General features: G+C 44.9%; 1 protein-coding gene across 1 annotated transcript in view; it reads left to right on the forward strand.

The window, feature by feature from the left end:
- Window positions 1-26,230, forward strand: part of LOC107112743 (contactin-associated protein-like 5) — a 279,687-nt gene that overhangs the window by 34,622 nt on the left and 218,835 nt on the right. Inside the window, exon 4 of the mRNA XM_015413933.1 lies at window positions 18,245-18,445. Within this exon, the coding sequence (XP_015269419.1) occupies window positions 18,245-18,445 (201 nt within the window). The remainder of the gene's footprint in view (window positions 1-18,244; window positions 18,446-26,230) is intronic.

The following is a 26,230-nucleotide window of genomic DNA, read 5'->3' on the forward strand; positions in this document are numbered from 1 at the left end:
CCCCCCCCCCGGAGCTGCAGTTTAAGTGTGCCGATTAAGCACACACTATGAACCAATGGCATGAATCAACAGGAGTTAAATGCAATCCTCTTTCAGCCTCTCTCTCTTGCCCAAGAGAGCAGGGAAACTTCCATTCATTCCCCAGTCCAACCAACTGTAGAATGGCTGAATTTCTGCTGCCTCCCAGGGTTCCCCCACGTCTGTGGCTTGTGTCTTGGACAGCCTTGTTAGCACAGGCAGCAGGAGCATTTCCTAAACTCTTGTAGGACAACGACTGCCTCCTCCCTGGATGGGCTGGAGTCTATATTGATGCTGCCCTGTCCCTTGGGACAGTCCCTCTTTCCCACACTTTCTGGCCTTGGGGCAGCTGGGAACTGTAGGCTAGCAGATGAGGAAGCCCCATTCAACCCAGTGAGTCATACACATGAAGGCCCCTCTCTGGAACTACAGCTCAATTAAACCTTATGGGGGAACATTTTAAACAAACAACCACACGGCAGCCATCTTACAAACACAGGTAACTGCCATTTTGTTACACATATCAACAGTCATTGAGGGGAAAGTTAGTCCCACACAGGAGACAAGCAGGAGAAGTGTCTTCATCAAGAGAGAAAGCCATTTGCCAGTAATTCTGACAGGGTACAGTGGCTGAAGGGGGAATGGGCAGGGAAGAGGAGCAGACCCAGCACCTGGCCAATGGCATGGGAGTACTCTTGAGTGGTGGCTGACAGGCCAATGGCTGAGGGAGCTCATTGCACAGAGAATGGGAGAGCTGCAAAGTGCCACCCTAAAACACAATTATTATATAGAGAGATAATGAATAGACATCCTTGGGCAGCTTGGCATCATGGAGTTCAGTAGCTGTGCAAAAAGTCATGACCATTTTCTTCAAAGGGTCTGTTGTTAGGCAGGGAAACAGGAGTAAGTAAAGACTCCTCCTCTTGCCTTTCTATGGGTAGACAGCACTAGTTGGCAGAAATAAGGGTGGAACTAGAAACAAAATAACTGACTGTTCATGGAGATATAAAGTTTGGCATCTTGTATTCCTAAATCAAGTTCTCTCAAACTACATGAAGAATGTGTGCAATGTCAGAAAAATAAGGCTCCGATACTGAGAAGGCCTCAACATTTTTAAACAGGACTGTGTTGCAAACGAAGTTGTGATACACAGTTAGTCTGTATTATGGAAAGTTACAGGTACCTAGAAGAACCCCGAAACAAATATAATGTGCCAACTCTTGGACCAATTTTCCCTCCTGCCTCTGTAGCATTTACCATACATTTGACTTGTTTGAAATTTAATCAGTCTGAATAATCTTGTTCAGTGACAAACATTCTAAATCACAGAGAAATAGTTTTGTTTCCAGCAGCAAATCATTCTCTGTAGGGATATTTCAAACAAGATGAATACAAAATGAGAACTAGATGATATGGAACAGGTGGGGGTGTAAAAATACCTTATTTTTGTCCAGTTTAATTCAGTGCCAATACAGGTTATTTCTTAATGGAACTATGGAGCAATTCTGAGACTTTTGATCCATGTTTATGCTCCCTTAACCACAGCTTTGGAAAGGATTGCAACTATAACATGTTTCTTCTCTAGTACCCTGTGTAATGACTTCTCAACCAATTGCAAAATGATTATTTTTCCGGTATCACTATTTGCCAGTCCTGAGACCACTATGGACCTCTTCAAAACTGATTTTACCTTTTGGGGCTTCCCATCCCTCACTAACCATCTATTCAGCAGACATAATAGGGATATTAATATGCAATCATGTGTCTTGCTCTATGATAATATATAATGATCCTTTGATCAAGACACTGGTTTAACTCTGGTATTAGAAAGGGAAACAGAATGGGGGGGATGAAAAAGAATTAAAATAAATCATACAATGGGAAATGCAATTATATCCAAGTACTAGATCAACACAAATCAGGTTAAGATGATGGCAAAAGTGGAAGGAAGTCACCCATATGAATCCACTGTGAATCAGTGAATCACTGTGAATCAGTGAAGAACTTTTGCTAGAGTTCAATCTGTTCACCCAAGCATTAGCCGATGAAGGTGGAAACATTCCACAGGCTTAGAACTACCATCATGAAAATGTCATATATCAGCCCAACTCATAGAGTCATAGGACAGCTTGCTGCTGAATGTCATTCTCCCTACCTTTTAACCCTTCAAAGGGCATGTTTTCCCTTTCCCTGAGGAGCAAACTGTAGCAGTACAGCACAGTAGAGAAAGGGAACATGAGGGATTAGAAGGTAGTAGCAGGGACTCAGGTTGGCTTTCAAAGAGGATTGGATGGATTAATGGAGGATAGGTCCATCAATGACTACTAGCCAAGGTGACTAAAGGGAACCTCCACAATCAGAGCCAGTAAACTTCTTTTTGTATATAAATTTTTAGTTGGTTTTAACACATTATAGGACAGGAAGGGTACAAGGCTCCAAGAGATGGGATAAGACATAAAGGGAAGTTCCATCAAGTTTATATAAAAGCTGTTACAAATTTTCTGTCTTAATTCTCTGTTTCCAGATCTCTTTCTTTTAAATATTTACTAAAGCTGGTAACACTTAATCAGCTCGCTAAAATCTTCTATAATGGTTCCTGGAAAAAAAGGTTCTATGCCATTCAAGTGAGAGTTTCTCCAAGTTAGTGATAGTTATATTTATTGTTCGTGGTCCTCAAAGTTTCTTTCCACCCAGTCATAAAATGGTATCTAATTGTCTCTCACTTTTTGTTTACTTCAGTCTTTTAACAAGTCTAATAATATATCCATTTTGGCTGTTCAATTTTTTTTTTTTGTCAAAAGTCCATTTTCCGTTGGTATCTCTGATTTCTTCCTGTACTTCGCATAAAGAATTCTTGCTTCTGTAACTATACGTATACTTAAGTGCTTAACTTTCTTATCTTTTACATCAGGCATAATATTAAGTAAAAACATTTCAGGTTTAAATGGTAGCGACATCAAACATATTTTTTGTAACATCTCATGCACTCTTCTCCAGTATAACATCACCTCTTTACACTTCCACCAGATATGAAAAAAGCTTCCCACCCGTACCTTACATTTCCAACATTTATCAGACATTCCAGGGTACATTCTGGCTAATTTCTCTGGCATTATATGCCACCTATAAAACATTTTATATAGATTCACCCCTGTCTGGCTTGCCTCATTCTGACCCAGGGCCACCTCGCCGCTCCCCCTATGGGGACGGGAGCTGGAAGTGCCCTCTAAGGTGGAAATACATGCCAAAACCGATTGATTAAATTGCAAAGAGAGAGCCCTTCTGGCCAACCTTGGGAAATCCACCCTTCCCCAAACTACCATTATTCCCCGGGCATCAAACGCCTCTCCTGCACTTCATCATCTTCATCCAAGGAGGAGTGTGCTGCTGAAACTGTTTTAGGGGGCGGCTTGGAGGCTGATTGCTTCCTTTTAGTTGGGCCCTTGCCCTTTCTCGACACTATGACTAGAGTCAATCTTAAATGGCCACCAGCGCCAAATCACACATCATGCTTAATGAGGGTCAACCCTCATAAACAGAAGTAAAAAGGGGGGAATGGAGATGCACTGCTGGTTACTGGGCACCCACCTGAGGGCGGCACCCCCTGCCCCTCACTAAGTGACCCTCAGTGCCCTCTCCCTCCAGATAATGATGTTAAGCAGAAAAGATGATATATCAAACCCATGGAGCACAACTTTTATTATCCCCCCTCTTCAAAGTGCCCCCTGAAATCCTGTTCTTGGGGGTCCACTCAAGAGTAAGATTCCAGGGGGTATATCAGGCTGCTGGGGAAGGGTGGAACTAAGAATCACACTGTGTGGTGGGTGGAAATACTGCGGAGGATCCAACCAAATGTCTCATGAAATCTCGAAGCCAAACTGAATAAGATTTCCAGTCGCTAGAAGCAGATTATGAAGGCCCTGTGTAGCTCTTTGCCCCCAACCCATGCCTAGCAGAACCATAATAAATTATGCAAAATAAGGACACTGTGCAATTTTTTTTTCATCTGCATAATTTACCTGGCTGCTTATTTGTACTTTTTAGGAAAACAGAGTCCTTAATTAATATTGATTTTTTTATTTATTTAAAATATTTATACTGGGACTTTCTGTTATCAAAGTGACTGATATTTCTGGTCCAAAATGCTCCTGGTCCACTCAGCATTAGGTTGATATTGGTGTTTTTAAAGCTAATACGCATTTCAGACTATTCATTTTTGGAAGGGAAATGTAAAAAAATATAAAGCTTTTACAAATATATAATATTTCCCTCAACCCAATGTCAGCTAGGCTGCCATATGGTTTATAGGCCTGGTGCCCGCCTGCCTGACCTCTGTACAAGCTGGTTCCACATTCCTTCCCTCTCCTGCTTCTCTCATAGTTATTGGTGACCTTGTACTCCTTTTTTTTCTTTACACACAGATACGTACTCCTGTCTTGTACTCCTGTCTGTGTAGTGTCTCCACATTAATTAACTGTGGGACTAGTTTCGTTTCTCAGCCTTGACCATTGGTTATTCTTTCCCGCCTGTGGGAAATGGGCCGATTGGCTCACAGGAGGTGGTGGGGGGACCTGTTGAATCCTCTATATCACTATATGCTTGTTCTATATTCATCACTCCTAACAGTGACTATGTTACTGCAACCATAGTACTAACAATAAAGTAAAACCTTTCTTAGAAGTGTGTGCTCTGTTGTTTGGCTGTGGGTCCTGACATTCTGTCATCCCTTTCCCTTGCTCCTTTTGAAGCCTATCAGCATCCCTTTCCTTTGGGTTTCTGGGAAGGCAATCCATTTAAAATGCCCTCTTTGTCTTTCCATCTCTCCTCCCCCCCACCCTGGTCCCTTTCTTCTGCTTTCACAGCAAGATTGTTTTTCTATTAGACATTTGTATAAAACTTAGGCTGTAGTCTACAGCAAATGAATTTGTCAACAATTCCTAAGTGTATAGCACACGAGCCAGTGAAAAGACCATCTCTGTTGGGAGTGGAAGAGAATGATGATTTGTACCCATCAGTAGATCCATTTGACCCAGAGTAAGCATTCTATCCAGGTGATTTACTGTGGGTGGGTGGGTGGGTGTTTTTGTACTTTTTCCATGAACATTTTTAGAGATATGCAGGGTGGCAAATATCTCTAACATAAAGTGGAAAGCTCAGCAAGAATCTTTCAAGTGGCTCAGCAAGGCACAACTCCCACTGGTAAAATGCAGAAAGTTGTCACAGGCACTTTAGTGGATTAGCAAACTACTTTTAAAAGTTAGTATGTGTTTGCTTTTTCCCTGCCTCCCTCCCCGTTGAATTGCTTCAAACCCCAATTATAGCAAAAGACTAGCAATCATCAGGACTGTTTTTCAGTCTAAGCCTGTAATGTACAACTTGTACTAAATTTGCCTTCTCCAAAAGGCTTAATTGGGTCTGTGAGCAAAAGGTTAAAGGGACTTTCTACACCAGAATTCAGATCTCACCTGGAATGAGCCTAATGCAGCTGTAATAGTAACAGCAGGAAACACTTGTAACTAGTGAACATTCACAGGATTTACTACCTTCCTGCAAGGTTTGTAAGGCAGAGATGTTTCGCCAGGCATTTGGTGGAGGACAGGGACAGGACCCTAAGAAGTCTGGTGCTCTTGAGTCTCCCCCTCCCCTGCCCTCAGGAGACGATGCAATTTTTGTCAACATTCCTTGCCACCTTGGAATAGCCTGTTATGTTTATTGTTCCTGCTGTAGTTTATTAGATTAACTTAATCTAGATTATTTATTGTTCTGTTCTGATGTAAACTGCCCTGATCCTAGCTTGCAGAGAAGGGCAACCTAAAAGTCCAAATAATAACTAAATAAATAATTGGATAATATAGAAAATAATACGAATACAAGCAGCTGATCAAAGCCAAGTGTATGCAAGCACATCCATCTACTTACAGGGACTAATTTTTATGTATAGACAATACAGCAGATTTTAGAATTTTTTGTAAATTAGGAAAATAAATTTGGTATGCTACAATTTTTAAATTATTTTCATTTCACGGGTATAAAGAAATGGTCTGGGAACTTTACTGATATTTTCATAACTGGATTTTTCTGACCATATGGCTTTGTGGGTGGGCTAGTATTCATTTAGTTTCTTTCTAGGTGGCTATAAAGTGGTGTTCAGCAACCCATTGCTACAGACACACATATGACTCTTTTGCCACATAATCTCAGCAGCAGGGGTGGGGATCTGACAAGGCAGGACAGGGGAGACTGAGATGAAGGAGCAGAGAACCAGGTGTTGTCCACCTGCTGGGCTTATTGATGATGACCACTACTTCTGATGCTGGTAGGGGAAGCAGAAGACGGGGCAGAGGAGATGGAGGTCCGTTAGCTCAGAAGAGAAGGTGTGGAAGGACAGATGCCCTGGTGAGAAAATGAAGAATAGGAGGTTATTTTTGTTTATTTCCCCCCCCCTCCTTCCCCTTTGAAGCATCCACTTTTTCTTTCACCACTGAGAGTCAATGGGTAGTCAAGGGAACCATTAGTAGCAACTCAAAGAAAGAGACCATGAGGTGGGGGAAGGGGGAAGGGGGAAGGAGACATAAGTAGCTTTCCTGTGTGCTTGGTTTCTCTGGCACATTTACAGATTGTCTTATTCTAATCAGTGGTGGTACTGTTGCCAATGTTGCCTGAAGATTTATTTGCTTGGTTATAATGTTCCCTCTAAACTGTCAACTGTTCTGAACAAAAATTCTACCTTGTGAGCCAAAAGATGTACAAGCATAAGTTGTGAGCAAGCCTAATTTTTAATTAATTATTTTAAAAAAAATCAGTTTACAAACATACAAAACATGAAGAAATGGAAAGAAAGGGAAAGAAAAAAGGGAAAGAAAGGAAAAGAAAGAACTGAGAAGTAAGGGAAAGAAAGAAAGGGGGAAAGAGAAAGAAAGAAAGAAAGAAAGAAAGAAAGAAAGAAAGAAAGAAAGAAAGAAAGAAAGAAAGAAAGAAAGAAAGAAAGAAAAGAAATAGAATGAAAAATGGAAAGAAAGAAATTGAAAGAAAGTAAGGGAAAGAAAAAAGGGGGAAAGAGAAAGAAGGGAAAGAAAGAAAGAACAGAAAAGAAATTGAATGAAAAATGGAAAAAAAGAAATTGAAAGAAAGTAAGGGAAAGAAAGAGCAACAGGAGAGAGAAATGGAAAGAAAGGGGAAAAGAGAAAGAAGGAAAAGAAAGAAAAAGAGAGAAAGAAAATGAGTGAAAGGGAAAGAAAGCAAAAAATTGGGGAGAGGGAAGGGAGGGAGGGGTGAAAAGAAGGAAGAAAAAAGAAAGAAAGAGAGCCCCCCTCTAAAAGCAGGCAGCCATTAAAGTGCTCATTTTGGCTCCTCCCTTCCAAGCTGGAGGGAAGTGAAAAGGTGGGCTGAAATGGCTTCCCCCTTTAAATTGAGCAACCCTGCAAGTCCGCCTGTAAACTGCTCACTTTAAAGGTGGACAGCCATTTGAGGGCTCTGTTTCCCACCCTTTAAAGGTCTGCCTGTCAGCTCCTGGCTTTAATGGTCAGGGAAGCCAATTCATAGCTCCCTTTCGCTCCCCTCACTTCCAAACAGAGGGAGCAAAAGGGAGCCCTGAAAGAGCTTCCCAACCTTTAAAGCCACCAGTTGGTGGGTCTGCCCATCAGCTGCTTACTTTAAAGAGCAGGCAGCCATTTCAGGGCTCTGTTTGGCTCCCCTTGCTTCCAAGTGGGAGGAAGCAAAAGGGAGGCCTGAAAGGGCTTCCCACCCTTTAAAGCGATCATGGCAGTGGGTTCACTGTCAGCTGCTTGCTTTAAAGGGTGGGCAGCCATTTCAGGGCTTTATTTGGGTCCCCCCGCTTTCAAGTGGAGGGAAGCCAAAGGGAGAACTGAAAATGGTTTCCTGTCCTTTAAAGCAAACAGCTGACCTGTGTAACCACCAGTCAGCCATTCACTTTAAAGGACTGGCAGCTCCCCCCTTTCTTCCCGGGGGAGGAGACCTCAGCTGGTGGGGGTAGCTGAGGCTTGGCTTTGTGCCTCTTCCCCCCGATGATAGAGGGAGCAGGGCAGGGTGGGGTACCATGCAGTGGTAGCCTGGGGGATGGGAGAGTGGGCCCAACCCAGCAGGACCCCTGTGCTGAGCTAATGAGCTATGCGCTGGGGAGGGGATCAGTGCACAAGAACAGTCTGGTGCACATTATTGGGAACCCTGGACACATCTAATATTGTGCTATTTCAAGGAGATGATGCAACACCAACAACCCCGAATTCTTTTGTCTTCTCCCAACTTTTTATCTCCTTTTGCTTTGGGAATGGGAGCTGGAGGCTGGCCAGGGGAGAGGCAGCAGTCTTCCTTTGGGGCTGCTGGCAACAGGTACCAAGGCCTACCCTGTTGAAGGCTGTCTCTCCCCCTTCCCCAATGCATCTAGAGCCCGCCGGCAGCAGTGGAGATGAGTGAGTGCACAATAGAGCACGACAAGGAGACTCCTCCTTCTGTCCGACCTTGCTCCATTTTCCTCCGGACCTCCCCACCCACTGGCTCGCTCTCGGCTCACCAGAAGGCTGGGAAGGAGAGAGGCATGCCTTTGCCTGCCCCATGCCTAACTCTCCCACTGCCTGCTGTTGTGCGACAAGGAGCCCGATCTGTGAGCCAAGGGGCCAAACTTTGTGGGCAAGTGTACGACAGTTCAGCTTATGGGTAACACTGGTTAATAGCTTGAAAACATAGTATTGTTTTCTTAATGGCTGTAGATCAGAGATCCCTCTGATATTTTTGTTAAGTATGCTTGTGTCATTATCTGTGTAGGACTGGGAGACAAGGCCTAGTGAAGCCTAGGCCCAGGAGACCTGTGTGGAAGTGGAAAGCAGACACAGCCTACAATCCCCACAATGCTTGGCACCAGTTGCAACCAGGGATTATATGAGGGGATTGTTACTTAAACTTAAGTGGGCTGTGGAACTGCGTTCTTTTCTCTCACAGAGTTAGAGAGGACAGTCTGGTCTGAAAGAAAGATCCCTCACTGGGGAACGAGTGAGAGTCCAGGCACAGGCCTAGTATAAAAGGCTGTGGGCCTTGAATAATAACCAGTTAAAAGAAATAGGTAGCCGTGTTAGATTTGTTTTATTTACCTTTAGACACTGTTATATATTAAGCACCTTGTCTTGTTCTTCCTTGCCCCATTACTGTATTAATAAACCATTTTAATGTTCTCTGCCTGGTCATCACACCTATATTTCTCGGCTTAAAAGGGGCATTTTTGGCTGGGTTTGGGAGGGTAGTCTGTGCCTTCCCAAGGGACCCTAAATCCAGAGTGGTGGCAGAGGAAGGTGGCAACCCACAGGCTAGCATGACAACTTGTGAGCTTAGATAAGATGAAGAATGACATGGAAACATTCACTCGAAGCTTTAAACAAAAACAAATCCAAACAAAACCTTACTGTGAAATAAATGGCATACTAGCATAAAAGAATAATCTGGGTTCAGATTTCTGGGAAAAGAACAAAGGAAGAGGTGGAACAAGATTCATTGAACATTACAGAACCCTTATCAGTTTGTGCAACCATTGAAAACAAATGTCCTCCTGGTCTCATTCTTTGAGACACTTCTAACTCCATTTCCATTGGAGGCATCATGAGAATTAGGAGAGGAATGTTCTGGCCTTGTCCCTAACTTGGCTTGACTCTCAACCTCAAAGCCAGTATACCTCGTTCCACTGCTACACTGTTGTTAATTTTCTTCTCATTCTTGAAAGATAAACAGGTTTGTTTCGAACTGTGTGGAAAATGTGTAGTACATTTGTTTTTGCTTTGTTAGACAGCATTCAGAGTTTTCAGCTATTTGTGTATGTCTTTCAGTATTAAACAGTCATGGTGGCTAACAATAAAAGTATAAAATTAGGGATGGGCATGAAGTGGCTCATGAGCCAAAATTCAGCACGAACTTGGGCTAGTTCGGAGCCTCTGAACCAATGTTCGGGGAAGGTGATTTCCCTGAACATTTACCAGACTTTTGCTCAGTTTGGTTTGGCCGTTCAGGGCCATTTATTTATTTAATTTATTTATTTATTTTGTCACACTTATATCCCGCCCTCCCCAGTGGGCTCAGGGCGGCTAACAGAGGCCAGATCATTAGTCTAGCCATAAGTAAAAACATATAAAAATATAATAAAACATCAAAACTAAGACTAAAGTGCTCTATCCAGTTACTAGTGTCCTAGATCCAAGATGGTATCCCCACGACTCGAGCTGGTATTCTCAGCGTACATATCCAGTGGTGACGGCGTTTCTGATGTAATTCCAAGTTCTTCCTGGGGCCCCGTCAATGCATCCATTCAGATGTCTTGACGGTGGTGGTATAGTAGGGCGGCGGCTCCTACTCAAAAGCCTGGCGGAAGAGCTCCATTTTGTAGGCCCTGCGGAACTGCTCAAGGTCCCGCAGGGCCCGGATCTCCCCCGGGAGCTCATTCCACCAGGTAGGAGCCGCCACTGAAAAAGCCCTAGCCCTGGTCCCGGCCAGTTTGACATCCTTGGGGCCCAGTATAACCAATAGATTTTGGGCCCCCGACCGAAGTGCTCTTGGGGGAACATGTGAGGTAAGATGGTCCCTCAGGTAGGCTGGACCCTGACCATAAAGGGCTTTATAGGTAATAACCAGCACTTTGAAATGGATCCGGTACGCTATCGGCAGCCAGTGCAGAGCTTTCAGCACAGGCTGAATATGGTCCCTCCTAGAGAGACCCGTCAACAGCCTGGCTGCAGCATTCTGCACCAGCTGCAGCTTCCAGATCTGCGACAAAGGCAGCCCCATGTAGAGAGCGTTGCAGTAGTCTAGCCTCGAGGTGACCGTCACATGGATCACTGTAGCCAGGTCATTGCGGTCAAGGTAGAGGACCAACTGTCGAGCCAACCGGAGATGGTAAAAGGCTGACTTGACAGTGGCTGCCACCTGGGCCTCCATTGTTAATGTGGAGTACAGGAGCACCCCCAGACTCCTAACCCTAGATGTTGGTACCAAGGGCACCCCTTCGAAGGTCGGGAGCGGGAGCCCTAACCCCGCACCAGGCCGGCTCAGGCCCAGGACCTCTGTCTTTGCCGGGTTTAGTCTCAATCGGCTCAGCCGGAGCCAACCACCCACGGCCTCCAGTCCCCGGTGGTGGTCATCAGGACTCGAGTCCGACCGGCCACCCAGCATCAGATAGAGCTGGGTGTCATCTGCATACTGATGACACCCATGCCCATAGCTCCGGGCAATCTGGGCAAGGGGGCGCATATAAATGTTAAATAGCATCGGGGACAACACCGCACCCTGGGGGACCCCACAATCAAGGGGGTACCTATGGGAACGCCGGTCCCCGACCACCACCCTTTGTCCCCGACCTTGTAGGAAAGAGGCAAACCATTGAAGGGCAAGCCCCTGAATCCTCACGTCGGCAAGGCGGTGGGTCAGCAGCTAATCGTTGACCGTATCAAACGCGGCCGACAGATCTAACAACAGCAATGCTGCCACACCTCCTCGATCCAGATGCTGTCGGAGATCGTCAGACAGGGCGACCAAAGCCGTCTCAGTCCCATGACCAGGGTGAAAACCGGAAGGGATCTAAGACTGAAGCGTCCTCCAGAAAGCTCTGTAGCTGTAGTGCCATCGCCCTCTCAATCAATTTGCCCAAATAGGGCAAATTGGACACCGGCTGATAGTTAGCCAATTTGGCCGGGTCCAAGGATGGTTTTTTAAAGAGAGGGCGGACCATCGCCTCCTTGAGCACACTCGGGAACTGGCCCTCCGAGAGGGACTTGTTGATAATTTCCCATAGTGTGCCTCGTAACACCTCGTGTCCCACTTTAATGAGCCAGGAGGGGCACAGATCAAGGTCACATGTGATTGGGCGTACAGATACTAGCAGTCTGTCAACTTCGTCCAGACTGAGCGGATTGAAACACTCTAAACCTGGTACCGAAGATATGCAAGGGGACTCGAGTTTGCTCACTGTCTCAATTGTGGTGGGGAGGTCGCGGCGAAGCGCCAAGACTTTATCTGCGAAAAAGCTCGCAATAGCCTCACAGCCTATATCCAATTCCCTAACATTTTGCCTCTCTGAGGCAGGTCTGTCAAGGTCCGAATTGTCCTAAATAATTGGGCCGGGCGTGAGCTCGCAGATGCAATTTCAGCCACATAAAAATCCTTCTTAGCGGCCTTCACTGCCATCTCATAGGATCTCATAAACGTCCTGTAAGATGCTCTTGTTGCCTCGTCACGAACGCGTCGCCACCGTCTCTCTAGTCGTCTCAGTTCTCGTTTCAGCTGCCGCAACTCCTGGGTATACCAGGGTGCGCGCCAAACACAAGTGCGGAGAGGACGCCTGGGAGCGATCTTGTCGATGGCTGTGGAGAGTCGGACATGCCAGTCCTCCACTAGCTCATCCAACGAGCCGCCAGGGGGCCTTGGATCCCGCAGGGCCATCTGGAACCGCACTGGGTCCATTTGGCTTCGCGGGCGAGCAAAAATCTGCTCACCGCCCAAGCAGGGTTGAGATGGAATGTTCAGATGGGCCTTCAAGGCCAGGTGGTCCGACCATGGCACTGCCTCCACAGTGATCCGGTCCACCTCCACTCCCGCCACAAACAGCTGAGTGGTGCAGGATCTGCAGCTGAGCTGTTAGGCTGAAATGGCTGGCAGCCATTTTAACCAACAAGCAAAAAGTCGAAACACAGTCTAAAAGTCAAAGCAACAAGAGGAAAAGAAATGGTGTAGTGCTGTGCTAAATAAAGAACGACCTTTTTACAAATGTGTATTGCAGTATTTAACAAAGCATGTTACAAAATATACATTACAAAAGTAATGCAGCATTAAGTGTTTTTTCTAAAACAAAAATACCTTCAATACCTGTATATGGATGCGTCTCTTGTGCAGCACTTTCTGAGTGCAGGTCACAGTCACGATGACTTTACATTTTTGGTCTTCCCACAGGGAAGCTTTCTGGATACACAGACTAAAAACTTGCAACCCATACAGTATTAAGCAATCACTGGAACTGCCTTGATTCTTGTAAACGTTTGGCTTTACATTCTTATAAATGTCTAGGTAAATGCATTCTATGGCTTTAAATTTTTGTGAAACCAATTTATATTGCTTATAAAAATCAAATGCCTGAATAACATTTGTAAGGTCATACCAACCTTGCTAAATTTCAATACTGACTGTGATCTGAAAATGATTGGTGGCCCAACATTAAAACGTATTTTTCTGCTGCTTTGGTAAGCTTTGGCTGAATGTAATTTTCCATGGTTTTGGTAAATTTTGTTATTGTTCTGATACGTTTTTGCCCTATTTTGAACAGCATTTGATATTGGGTTTTTTTATATATAAAACCTGATTGACATTTACCAAATAATATTGGAGCTTTGAAGGGATACAGCCATTGTAGGTATTTTTGTCTTAGAAAAAACACTCAATGTTACTAAATATCATGTTTGCTTATTACTCTTGCTTACTGAACTCTTTTTGTTGCTGTTCAGTCACACAGTCAAGTCCAACTCTTCGTGACACCGTGGACCATATCACACCAGGCACTCCTGTCTTCCGCCATCCTCTGGAGTTTGCTTAATTTCATGTTTGTTGCATCGATAACACTATCTAACTATCTCATCCTTTGCTATCCCCGTCTTCTTTTACCTTCAATTTTTCCCAGCATCAGGGTCTTCTCCAGTGAGTCCTCCCTTCTCATTTGGTGACCAAAGTATTTGAGCTTCAGCTTCAGTATCTGGCCTTCCAGGGAACAGTCAGGTTTGATTTCCTTTAGGATCGACTGATTTGATCTGCTTGCAGTCCAAGGGACTCTCAAGAGTCTTCTCCAGCATCATAATTCAAAAACATCTATTCTTCAGTGCTCAGCCTTTCTTATGGTCCAACTCTCACAGCCATACATTACTACTGGGAATACCATTGTTTTGACTATGCAGACTTTTGTTGGCAGTGTAATGTCTCTACTTTTTATTATGCTTTGAAGGTTTACCATCGCTTTCCTCCCAAGGAGCAGGTGTCTTTTAATTTCATGGCTGCAGTCACCATCTGCAGTGATCTTGGATCCCAGAAACATGAATTCTGTCACTGCTTCCATGACTTCCCCTTCTGTTTGCCAAGGAGTGATGGGGCCGGATGCCATGATCTTAGTTTTTTTGATGTTGAGTTTCAAGCCAACTTTTGCATTCTCCTCTTTTACTGTGAGCAAGAGGCTCTTTAGGTTCTCTTCAGTTTCTGCCATTAGAGTGGTATTGTCATCATAACTGAGATTGATGTTTTTCCCGGCAATCTTAATTCCAGTTTGTGATTCATCCAGGCCAGCATTTTGCAAGGTGTACTCTGCATATAAATTAAAGAAGCAGGGTGACAATATATATCCTTGTCATACTCCTTTTCCTATGCTAAACCAATCACTTGTTCCATATCCGGTTCTAACTGTCGCTTCTTGACCCTTATACAAGTTTCTCAGGAGACATGTGAGGTGGTCTGGAACTCCAGTCTCCTTAAGGACTTGCCACAGTTTGTTGTGGTCCACACAATCAAAGCCTTTAGCATAATCAGTGAAGCAAAGGTAGATGTTTTTCTGGTACTCCCTTGCTTTCTCCATAATCCAGTGAATGTTGGCAATTTGATCTCTTGTTCCTCTACCTCTTCGAAACCCGCCTTGTACATCTGGCAGTTCTCTATCAACATACTGCTGAAGCCCAGCTTGTAGGATCTTGAGCATGACCTTGCTAGCATGTGAGATGAGTGCAATTGTGTGATAGTTTGAACATTCCTTGGCATTGCCCTTCTTTGGGATTGGAATGTAACCTGACCTTTTCCAATCCTGTGGCCACTGTTGCATTTTCCAAATTTTCTGACATATTAAGTGCAGCACTTTAACAGCATCATCTTTTAGGACTTTGAATAGTTCAGCTGGGATACTGTCATCTCCACTATCCATGTTGTTAGTTATACTTTCTAAGGCCCAATTGACTTTGCACTCCAGGATGTCTGGGTCGAGGTCAACGATCACACCGTCATGGTTGTCAAGGACATTGAGGTCCTTCTTGTATAGTTCTTCTGTATATTCTTGCCACCTCTTCCTAATCTCTTCTGGTTCTGTTAGGTCCCTACCACTTTTGTCCTTTATCATGGCCAGCTTTGCATGGAACGTTCCTTTGATTTCTCCAATTTTCTTGAAGAGATTTCTCATCCTTCCCATTCTATTTTTTTTGTTACTTTGCATTGTTCATTTAGGAAAGCCTCCTTATGAGGACTTCCAGTTTTTGGCGGCACAATGGCAGATGTGACCCTGGTGAGCTCCCGGGGCCGCGATCCAAATGCCAGCAGCTAGGGGGGGCGATTTTTCGCTACCCCCCCTTCTGGAGCCCTGAGTATGGGCTCATAGCCAGGGGGCTTTTGAGGGATTGCCTCTTCTCCAGCTCAATGCCAGTGAATTGAGGCTTCCCTCTGCCCTGAAGGTCCTACCGCTGAGCGGCCATATGGCTCGAGAGTCGCTGACCGGGACAAGCGCGTGAAGATCGGGCATTTTACACGTACCTGAGGTGGGTCCTAGGACCAACGATGAACTGTGAGTTGAGTTGAAAGCAGAACACTGAGTTTTGGCCAGAAAACCCCTCTGATTTAAGCGAGCGGGGGAGGGAACTCCCAGATGCGAAATCCAAATAGAACATTTTAAAAAGAGGGCGCCGGATGAAAAAGCTATAGTACTGATTTAAGAAGCACACAAGAGCACAGTAAAGCATCTTGGTGAAAAACAGACTTTAGCAAATGTTCTTAAAAGTAAACAATCCTCAAAAATGGCAGGGCGGAGAGGCGAGAAAGAGAAACTATCGTAGCTCAAGCCTCCTTCCAGAAGTAGAAGCCCACGACCGGAAGCTACCAAAGAGCTTTCACAGCTGTTAGCTGAATCTTTGTGCCCTCTGCTGGACCAGATAACAAACATCAATCAGCAACTGACTACTTTGAACCAGAACTTTGCTGCACAACAACTGGAACTGAACGAAACTAAGAAATTAACAGAGCAAACAGCAGAAACACAGAAGGAAGTTAATGCCAAATCTAAAAAGGTGAAAAAGCATGTACAGGAGTTGGAAAAGAAAAGAATGACTGATGAATCTCAGCTTTTACAACTACAAATGGAAAAAGCAAGCTTTATCCTGAGATTCCAAGGGGTTCCTGAGACAAAAGGAGAGAATCTAAAACAAGTTTTGGGCGATTTACTGGTACCAGTTGCAGATTTAAAAACAGAATATTTTCAAAGCGAAATGGATGTGGTCTATAGATCATATTCAGAATATATTAAGAAAAATAATCTGCCTGGAGAAATAGTGGTTAGATTCTCAAAAAGACATGTGAGGGACCAAACCCTGAAAACAACTTCAGGAACACCTCTGAAAATCAATGGAAATACTATCAAGATTCTAAAAGACATTCCATTTGAAATGAGAAAGAAGAGGAAGAAATTCAAAGTTCTCTCAGAGTTCTTTTCAGCCCCACCTACCTCACAAGGTGTCTGTTGGGGAGAGAAGAGGAGGAGGAGGAGGTGGAGGAGGAGAAGAGGAAGAGGAAGAGGAGGAGGAGGAGGAGATTGGATTTATACCCTGCCCTTCACTCGGAGTCTCAGAGTGGCTTACAATCTCCTTCGTCTCCCCAGAACAGACATCCTGTGAGGTAGGTGGGGCTGAAAGAACTGCTCTTAAGATAACAGCTCTGAGAGGAAGGGAAGAAGAAGAGGAAGAAGAGGAAGAAGAAGAAGAAGAAGAAGAGGAGGAGGAGGAGGAGGAGGAGGAGGAGGAGGAGATTGGATTTATACCCCACCTTTCACTAACCGAAGGAGTCTCAGAGCAGTTTACAATCTCCCTTCCCCTCCTCACAGCAGACACCCTGTGAAGTAGGTGGGGCTGAGAGAGCTCTTTTGAGAACTGCTTGTGAGAGAACAGCTCTGAAAGAACTTGTAACTGACCCAAGGTCACACCAGCAGCTGCATGTGGAGGAGTGGGGAATCAAATCTGGTTCTCCCAGGTTAGAGTCCGCCCTCATAAACACTACGCCAAACTGGAGATTGTAAACTGCTCTGAGACTCCAGGTGAAGAGTGGGGGCATGAATCCAACTCTTCTTCTTCTTCTTCACCCTATCTGGTTTGGGACTAATGTACCTGAAGGATTGCCTATTCCCTTCTGAACTCATCTGACCACTGCAGTCATCTTCAGAAGCCCTGCTTCAGGTGCCCCCGACCTTTGGTTATTAGGTGGGTAGAAATCCAGGAGAGGGCCTTCTAAGTTGTTGCACTAAAACTCTGGAACTCTCTCCCCAGGGAGTTTTGTCCGTCTCCTTCTGTTGCCATCTTCCACCAACAGGAGGAGACTTTGTTTGATTTGGTGCCTCCTCAGTGATCCTTCCTTCCTGACCAATGTTTTAATTGTCTTTATGTCTTTGTATGGATTTTAGCTCTAGATTTAATTGCTTTGATCTGTGTTTTTGAGGAGGGACTGGTTTTAATGGTTTTAAATTGTGATTGCATTATGTATGTTTTAGCCACCTTGGTGACTCTTGTGAGATCAGAAAGGTGAAGTATAAATTTATAAACTAAATAAATATCCATGTTCCTTCTGGGTTATTCATAAGAACATAAGAGAAGCCAATGTTGGATCAGGCCAAAGGCCCATCCAGTCCAACACTCTGTCACACAGCGGCCAAAAATACCAGGTGCCATCAGGAGGTCCACCAGTGGGGCCAGAACTCCAGAAGCCCTCCCACTGTTGACCCCCCCCCCAAGTACCAAGTATATAGAGCATCGCCTGCCCCAGAGTCCCTATCCATACCTTGTGGCTAAAGCCACTGATGGACCTCTGCTCCATATATTTATCTAATTCCCTCTTAAAGCTGTCCATGATTGTAGCCGCCACAACCTCCTGTGGCAGTGAATTCCATCTGTTAATCACTCTTTGAGTGAAGAAGTACTTCCTTTTATCCATTCTCACCTGACCACTCAGCAATTTCATTGAGTGCTTCAGATAAGCCTATTTTTAAGTCTGATCCGTATCAGTGTATACCTTGGCTTAAAAATGGTGTTTGGCTGTTTCCCGGTTTTGAATTAATACCATATCTAAAGGCATTCATTTCAGTGGTCTGTGTCTTGATGCTGTGGTATCTAATAAAGTTATCCATGGGGCTTCGAATACTTCAGACTTGCTTATCTCTCTTAAATTATATTTGGCTTCACAGAAGACAAGATCTGGACTGTGGTCCAACACAACAACACTGGACTGACTCAAGTCCACGGGGCTGATCCGGGGACACCATATACCCTGAACTTCAACTACAACAGCAGCACAGAGCAGCTGGAGGCAATGATAAATAGTGCTGAATACTGTGAACAGGAAGCCGCTTACCACTGCAAAAAGTCACGTCTGCTCAACACCCCGAGTAAGTGTCATAAAGAAAAATCTTCCCTCCTTAACTGTTATCGATTGTGCAGAGAGAGAAAAACTGTAGAGCAGGTGCCGTCTTGCTTCCTCACACACATGGAGGCCTGTGCGAGACAAAATATTTCTTTCCCACTGGAATTTCTAGCGTGGCTGTATTGCAAAAACTGACACAAATGTAGTGGGATCCAACAATTTCAATGATGGCACAGCAGGATGTATCCTCCCCCCCCCCCCCCCAGCAACATGTTGGTAGAGTTAGTTAGCTATGACTGCAGCATTCTTCTCCTTGTTGTTATTCTATGCTGAAAAAAATATGTGTTGAAATATAAGTCAGGGATACATGAGCTGTTGCCCAATAGGCAAGGGGTTTGCTGCTTCCCGGAAGGCTGGAACATGTATCCTAGCATCCTAACCTTGAAATATGTAACTCAGTTTTCTGTCCAGATTAAAGCAGTAGTGATTAGGGCTACTTTACAATTGTGATGCTTGGGATTTTGAAACATACATATAGAGAGAAGAGCAGAGGCAAAAGATTGGACTAATGGCTCGTGATGTCACCACGGGCTTTATATGTCCCTTGGATGAACCTCTACTGTCTGAACTGACCTTGTTATCTTGCATCCAAGGCTCTTACAAACACTGTACTCACATGCAAGTCTAGCCCCCCCCCCCCCCCGTTATGGCATAAAGGGTGGGTGTCATCTTACATTTGTATACAAGTTACAATTATATCCAGTAATACTGGGAGAGTATAACATTTTTTATGGAGGATCATCTTATATTCAGGGTCTCCTTCCTTTTGAGTAGTTTATTACAGAAGGGTAAAGGCTTTTTTTAAAAAAAACTCTTGTATAGATGAAAGTGAAAATATCTTAAAGATAGTAAAAGGAGAGTCATTCCAGTGGAGCAACTAGTCTATATCTACATATGTATTTCCCAAGTGTGGCCCCCATCTGCAGATACCTAAATTCATGGATCAGAGCCACATTTGCTCTAAACCGATGTTTCTGCAAACTTGTGGGACCCCCTAGGTTTGAAGAAAAACCTAAAATCCACCACAAGTAAAAGGTCATCCTCTGTTAGCACAGAGGTGGCACCTACCTCAGGGGGTGCAGTAAGCTGGGTGCCATGCTGGGCCTGGCAGTGTGGCAGCCTGGCAGCTGTCCTGGGCCTGGTGCAGGAGCCACATTGGACCTGGTGGTGGTGGCACAGCAACCCGGGAGCCACAGCAGGCCCAGCAAGAAAGTGTGGGATGATGTGATTCCCCCCCCCGTGACTTTTACAATCCCCCCAACTGAGTCAGGAAGAAAGACTTCACCACCACCACCTGCTAAGCCAGCAACCTCCTGCCTTCCTGCTGGAAGGTAGAAGGGGAGAGCAGCAAGGGTGGGGGTAAGTGAATGCCAAGGGTGTGGAGGGTAGTGGAGTGTCAGGGGCGGGGGAAGATAGGGAGAGCAGCAAAGGTGGAGGTGAGTGGAGTGCCAGGGGTAGGGGGTAGGTGGGAAGAGCCACAAGGGTGGGGTTGAGTGAATGCCAAGTGTGGGGGGTACAGAGGGAGAGCTGAAAGGTGGGGGGAAGAGATGGGGGTAGGTTTGCAGATAATGGGAATGGGAGTAAGGGGGCATTGGGGGGTAGGTTGACAGAGGGGGGTCGATTGACAGAGAAAAGATGGGGGCAAAAGAGATGGGGGTAGGTTGGCAGAAAAGGGGAGGGGGGAAAGAGGGAAAAGATTGTTAGAGAAGGGGAAAGAGGGGGAAGAGATGCACCCCCTCCACAAGTTTCTTGTGGGTCTCTACTTGTGCTAGTCTATTGCAGTAAAATTAAAAAAAAGATGGCTGAAGCTTGCCATCGTTCTTCCTGTAATGTAACCCTAATCGTAATTCATGCAAAATGTGAACAGTTGCAGAAAGATGTATCTAAATTCGGTGTATTCAACAATGTGGCTAATGTTCAGCGTAGGGAACTGAAAGATGATCCTGTCAAAAGTCCTTATCCAAACCCAGGCTAAGGATTTTTGTTAAGGGGAGCTACTACGAAAACAAAGTTACAAAAATACCAGAGAGAGACCAATCTCACCCTAGTCTTGGTAGGTGCCACCAGTCCTTTCAGTCTATCCCAGCAGCTCAGGAGTGAAAGGACAAGTCTTCTGGCCTCTCAGGGAATTAACAAGAAAAGTCAGCCCTGCAGGATAGGACTGCAGACTGTGTTTCCAAACCAAATCAGTTACCAGGTAGGTGGTCAAAGGCCAAGGCTTCTGGAAGAAGGGTTTGAGGCAAAGATATAATTATTTTATTTAAGGTGGAAAAAATAGATAAAAGACAAGACTGTGAAGGACATAACCCAATAAATTTTAGGCATATCCAGCTTAGCTAATACATTAAAGCAAGGTTACAAGTAACCCAGTGCTGGTTCATCTCAGGCAGGTAGTTTCAGCAATTCAAAGCATCTCTTTCTTGCAGAGATACCAATTTTTCTTTACAGATACAGATTGGAACAAAAATTTGTATCTTTTGAGGATATGCCGATGGTGTCTGAACTGTCCAAAACCGAGAGGGAAAGAAACCTCAGGGTTGTACTGGATAGTCCAATGAACATGTCAAGTGATCCTGCAAGTAGAAAAGAGCAAAAATTCAATGCTGGGGATTTGGGGGAACTAAAAATAAAAATGGCCACTATCATGTCGCTCTAGGTTGTGGTGTGTACAGTTTGAGTTGTCATAGCTCAGTTGGATGAGATGTGGAACAAGGGCAACCAACTTGATTAAGGGGTTGGAGCACCTTTCCTAGGGGAAAGACTAAAGAGTCTGTGACTTTTCAGTTAAAAAAATGGCAACATGGCAGGGGGACATGATAGAGGTTTATAACATTAAACATGGGGTAGACAGGAGGGCCTGGCGTGATCTTGTCCATGGGGTCGCGAAGAGTCGGACTCGACTGTGCGACTGAACAACAAAAAACTCAAGGGAACATGGGGACACCCAATGATGATTAAGGTTAACTCAGGACGGACAAAAGAAAATACTTTACTCAATAAATAATTAGAACGTGGAATTCACTGGTGGTGTATGTAGTGATGTCCATAAGCATGAGGATTTGACAGATTCGTAGAGTACTTACCAGCCATGGGAATTCCCATAGTCTGTAAACCTCTGAATACCTGTGCTAGTAGGCCTTTACCTCTAAGTTCTGTTTGCTAGCTCTCTGTAACTGGTTGGCCACTGTGTGAAACAGATCGCATGACTAGGGGGACCATTGGTGTGATCCAGCAGGCGCTACTTATGTTCTTCCTTTGTGGCAATGGCAACATCAAGCCTTGACTCACGGGACTCTTTTTATGTTATTTCGCTTTCCACACTGGAACCTGTTTCTGTATCTCACATTTATTTAATGAACTAGGGAAATAGCTGTGTTTTGTCAAAACAAGACTGGTGGCTTCAACATATCTTCCTATATGCATGAAATGCTGTTGATTGCACTTACGGCACTGTTTCTGTTATCCCACTGCTTTAGGTTTTTTTAATTATATTTGACATCCTGAACTTTTACTACTTAGCCCAAGGCTGTGGAATTTAGCAAGACAAGGAACACACACAGAAATAAGTTGTGTGACCTGTGGAAATTGCAGGGTCTCTGAGCCAGTTTGTCCTTGGTTGTGTGTACGAGGCCATTAAATAAAAGAGAAACCCTGGAACAACGTCTGTTTCTATGATTATGAATGCATCATTGCATCTTTGGTTCAGTTAGGAGAAAATTCCTTCTATTCTGGACTATATATTTTAAAGTAAAGTAGCCTTTATTGGCATAGAAAAAAATTGATACAAGTAAATACAGTTTAAAAGGTAGGTTAAAACCGCAACATACATATGCATCAATGTAAATATAATTCTGTGAGATCCCTTGGCGTACCTTTATAGCAGAGTAAAGAAACTTTATTTATTCATTCATTCTTTAGATTTGTATCCCACCCTTCCCGAAGGCTCAGGGCGGCTAACAGGGGCATAAATGCCAGATTATAACAATAAAAACAATACAACAATACAATAATACAGCATACTACAATTATTAAAATTAGTAAAAATAAAAATCAGTGCTCCGATACTCACTCCAAATCATAAAACCAAGATGGTGTTCTGAAGATGTTATAACAGAAACAGCTACAGTATATGCCCCCACAGTCCTGTCATCCACTAAGGATGCCTTGCACCCCCGATGATTCCCGCACCAGCGGTGGTAGAGTGTGGTGATGGAAAGGCGTTGATGGAATAATGGTGGCTCCTACTCAAAAGCCTGGCAGAAGAGCTCTGTTTTACAGGCCCTGCGGAACTGTACAAGGCCCATTTTACAGGCCCTGTGGAACTGTACAAGGTCCCACAGGGCCCGGGTCTCTTCTGGGAGCTCATTCCACCAGGTAGGAGCCGCCACCGAAAACGCCCTAGCCCTGGTCACAGCAAGTTTGATGGCCTTGGGGCCTGGGATATCCAGGAGGTTTTGGCTCCCCGACCGTAGTGCCCTTGGGGGAACATGCCACCTTCTCAGTGACATTAGAGGAGAAATCATTCAAAAGTCTATAAACCTTCAGATCCTCCAGCTGCAGATCTCGCCTCTTTATGGGCTCAGAAATAACAGTGGCTCACATGATGAGACATACCAACACAGAGCCCTTCTGAAAACTGAAGATGATGCAATGCCATTACTGAAGGGCACCAAGTTGCATTGACCAAAAAAAAGATGAGCGCTCTATCTGTAGCACTGTGCAGGTGGAGAGCCAGTGTGTGGATACCAGAACCCAGCTGTAAATGCTGCCACTGGATTCTGTGATCCACTAGGTCATATGCCTGCATCGTACTGCATCCATTGCCCTGGAGCCTCCACCATTATTTTGTGACATCCCTTGGTAAGGTAAAGGCACCACATCTGATACCCTCTAATATGGCACTGGGAGACGGTAGCTGGAACCCTGCTGGAGACTCACCACAAGGTTTTGCGGTTCAGGGAAATTAGTTGCATGAGGAGAGGCAGCAGCTCATGTGACATGAAACCATGGACTTGGAATACCATGGATCACTTAGTTCAGGTAAAGATGGGAAAAAGAAACAGTGGGCTGAGTTATGTTAGGAGATCAGCTGTAGTGAAGTACTTCACTATGAGCATGGTGACAATACTCAAATGCACAAGATAGGGTTGCCAGGTCTGACTCGGGAGATATCTAAGGACTTTGGGGATGGAGCCAGGATACGTTGGAGGTGGAGCCAGAAGACTTTTGGTGTAGTGGTTAGGAGCCACTTTGGTGTAGTGGTTAGGAGTGCAGACTCTAATCTGGGAGAACTGGGTTTGATTCCCCACTCCTCCGCATGCAGCTGCTGGTGTGACCTTGGGTCAGTCATAAATTCTCTCAGAGCTGTTCTCTCAAGGGCTGTTCTCAGAAGAGCTCTCTCAGCCCCACCTACTTCACAGGGTGTCTGCTGTGGGGAGGGGAAGGGAAAGGAGATTGTAAGCCACTCTGAGAATCCTTTGGGTAGTGAAGGGAGGAGCATAACTCTGATTTCTTCTTCATGTCCTGTGATGTCACTGCCATGTCAAAGGTCAAATGATGTCACTTCCCAAGCTCCACCGCCTTCTGATGATGTCACTTCCAGCACAATGCACCAAACTTCTTCCTGTGATGTCACTTTCTGGGTACTCCTCCAAACCCGCCTCTCCCTCTGAAGTCACTTCCTTCTTTCAAAATTCAAATTTAAATACACTGCTGTATACCACTTCCCACCCCCACCTTTCCCCCATTTTACGTTTACATACATCACCCCTTCCCCAAACCGTAACAAGCAGCTCTAGTTACCATAATGTAATAGAATAGCCTTAGGGTTGCCAGGTCCCAGGACCAGCAGTAGGTGGGGTAGGTAGGGTTGCCCACTCCAGGTTGAGAAAATCCTGGAGACTTGGGGGTGGAGCCTGGGGAGGACAGGGACCTCAATGGGGTACAACATCATAGTGTTCACCTAAGGGATGCCAGCCTCCAGATGGGACCAGGGGATCCCCTGGAATTACAGCTCATCTCCCCTTGGGGAAAAATGGATGCTTTGGAGGGTGGATAGTATGGCATTGTATCCCGCTAAATTCCCTGCACTCCCCAGGCACCACCCCCAAGTCTCCAGGAGTTTCCCATCATGGATCTGGCAACCCAACCCCCCCATCCTGGGGGGGGGGCTGGCAACCCTAGTTCACCCCCAAAGTATCCATTTTCTCCAGTGGAATTTACTTCTGTAACCTGGAGATGAGCTGTAATTCCAAGAGATCCCCAGGTCCCACCTGTAGGCTGGCATCCCTAGCTAAGCATGAGACGCAACAGCTACCTCCTTAAAATCATTCTTCAGAAGTGAGCTGTCTTGGAAGCTTTAGGCAAACTAGGTAGCCTTTAATATATATTTAATGGTGTCACTGATGTCAGAGCTGTCAAAATTTTAAAAAAACCGTTTAATATTTGTTGTCCTCACCATTTCTGCCTCTTGCGTTTGTGTATATTGGGTGGTGGTTGGCCATTGCCTGCCTCTGCATAGCCATTCCTTGGTAGCCTCCAATCCAAATACTGAGCAGGACCAACTCTGCTTAGCAGCCAAGATCTGCTGGGATTAGGCTAGCCTGGGCTCTCCAGGTCAGGGAAGTCTAATTTGTAGGTTGTTAGTAAGCTGTTTATTTCTGGAATGTAGTGCCAAGTTATTTGCCTGAATACTTTCACAGGTCCCAGTCAAGAGATCCGTGGCAGCCACAAGCCATGAAAACATAACTACTAGGAACATTATTTCAATACAAAGAATCAGGGCTATTTTTGGGCAGGAACGCCCAGGAACAGAGTTCTGGCTGGCTTCAGAGCTGGTCATGTCCACTACAGCCAAAACCTCTGCGTGCGTTGCTACAGAGGGAAGGCCTGGAGAGTGACCCCCCCCGCAGAGACTCTGAGGCGGGCAGGCCAGGGGCCCCCTGGAAGGATCAGGGAGGCCTTCCCCGGCCTGTCCAAGGGCCGACGTGCCTGGGCTCCCCACAGCCACAGGGCACCTGGGCATGCCAAGAAAAGGCATAGGGGTGTGGCCTAATATGCTAATATGTGGTGCTGATATGCTAATGAATTTATGCCATTGAGTGTGGCCTATTATGTTAATGAGTTCCTGCTGGGCTTTTTCTACAAAAAAGCCCTGCAAAGAATTATGTGGGAGAGAGTAATAATCAAATTTCAACTGTGTTGATGAAGATAAAACTGTAAATTCAAAATCTATCTCTTTTAGAAGTATAAGAAAAATAAGACACCGTCTCCACCACACACAAAAAAATCCATCAGAACCTTTATGCAGATCATTTCCAAAACAGTCCTTCAAAGTCTAATTAAATGAACTAAGTGGCAAGCAAGATATACTGTTTTGGAAAGTATTTCTCTCATAAATACTCAGAGGTCTTGTTGTCTCACAGCAGTGACATTTATTCACAAGCAACGGACAATCCAGAAAACTAAAGATGCACCAGAGTCCTCAACACGCTCAAGCAATGGGGAGGGGGAAAGGAATGAGAAAGCACTTACGTAAACCAAAAACACTGGAACACGCTGCAGCTCAGTAAGCTGCCAAGCACATAAAAGATTGGACAGGTCATTTATTTATTTATTTATTTATTTATTGGATTTATATCCCGCCCTCCCCTTGATGGGCTCACTTGCAGTCACTATTGGGAAAAGGGAAGGAGTGTTTAATCATTTCTTTCTGCCCCACATTCTGCACCATAGAAACTAGGAGTAGGAA

The sequence above is a fragment of the Gekko japonicus genome, unplaced genomic scaffold (assembly GCF_001447785.1).
Source record: "Gekko japonicus isolate JY-2015 unplaced genomic scaffold, Gekko_japonicus_V1.1 scaffold1788, whole genome shotgun sequence".
Taxonomy (NCBI): Eukaryota; Metazoa; Chordata; class Lepidosauria; order Squamata; family Gekkonidae; genus Gekko; species Gekko japonicus.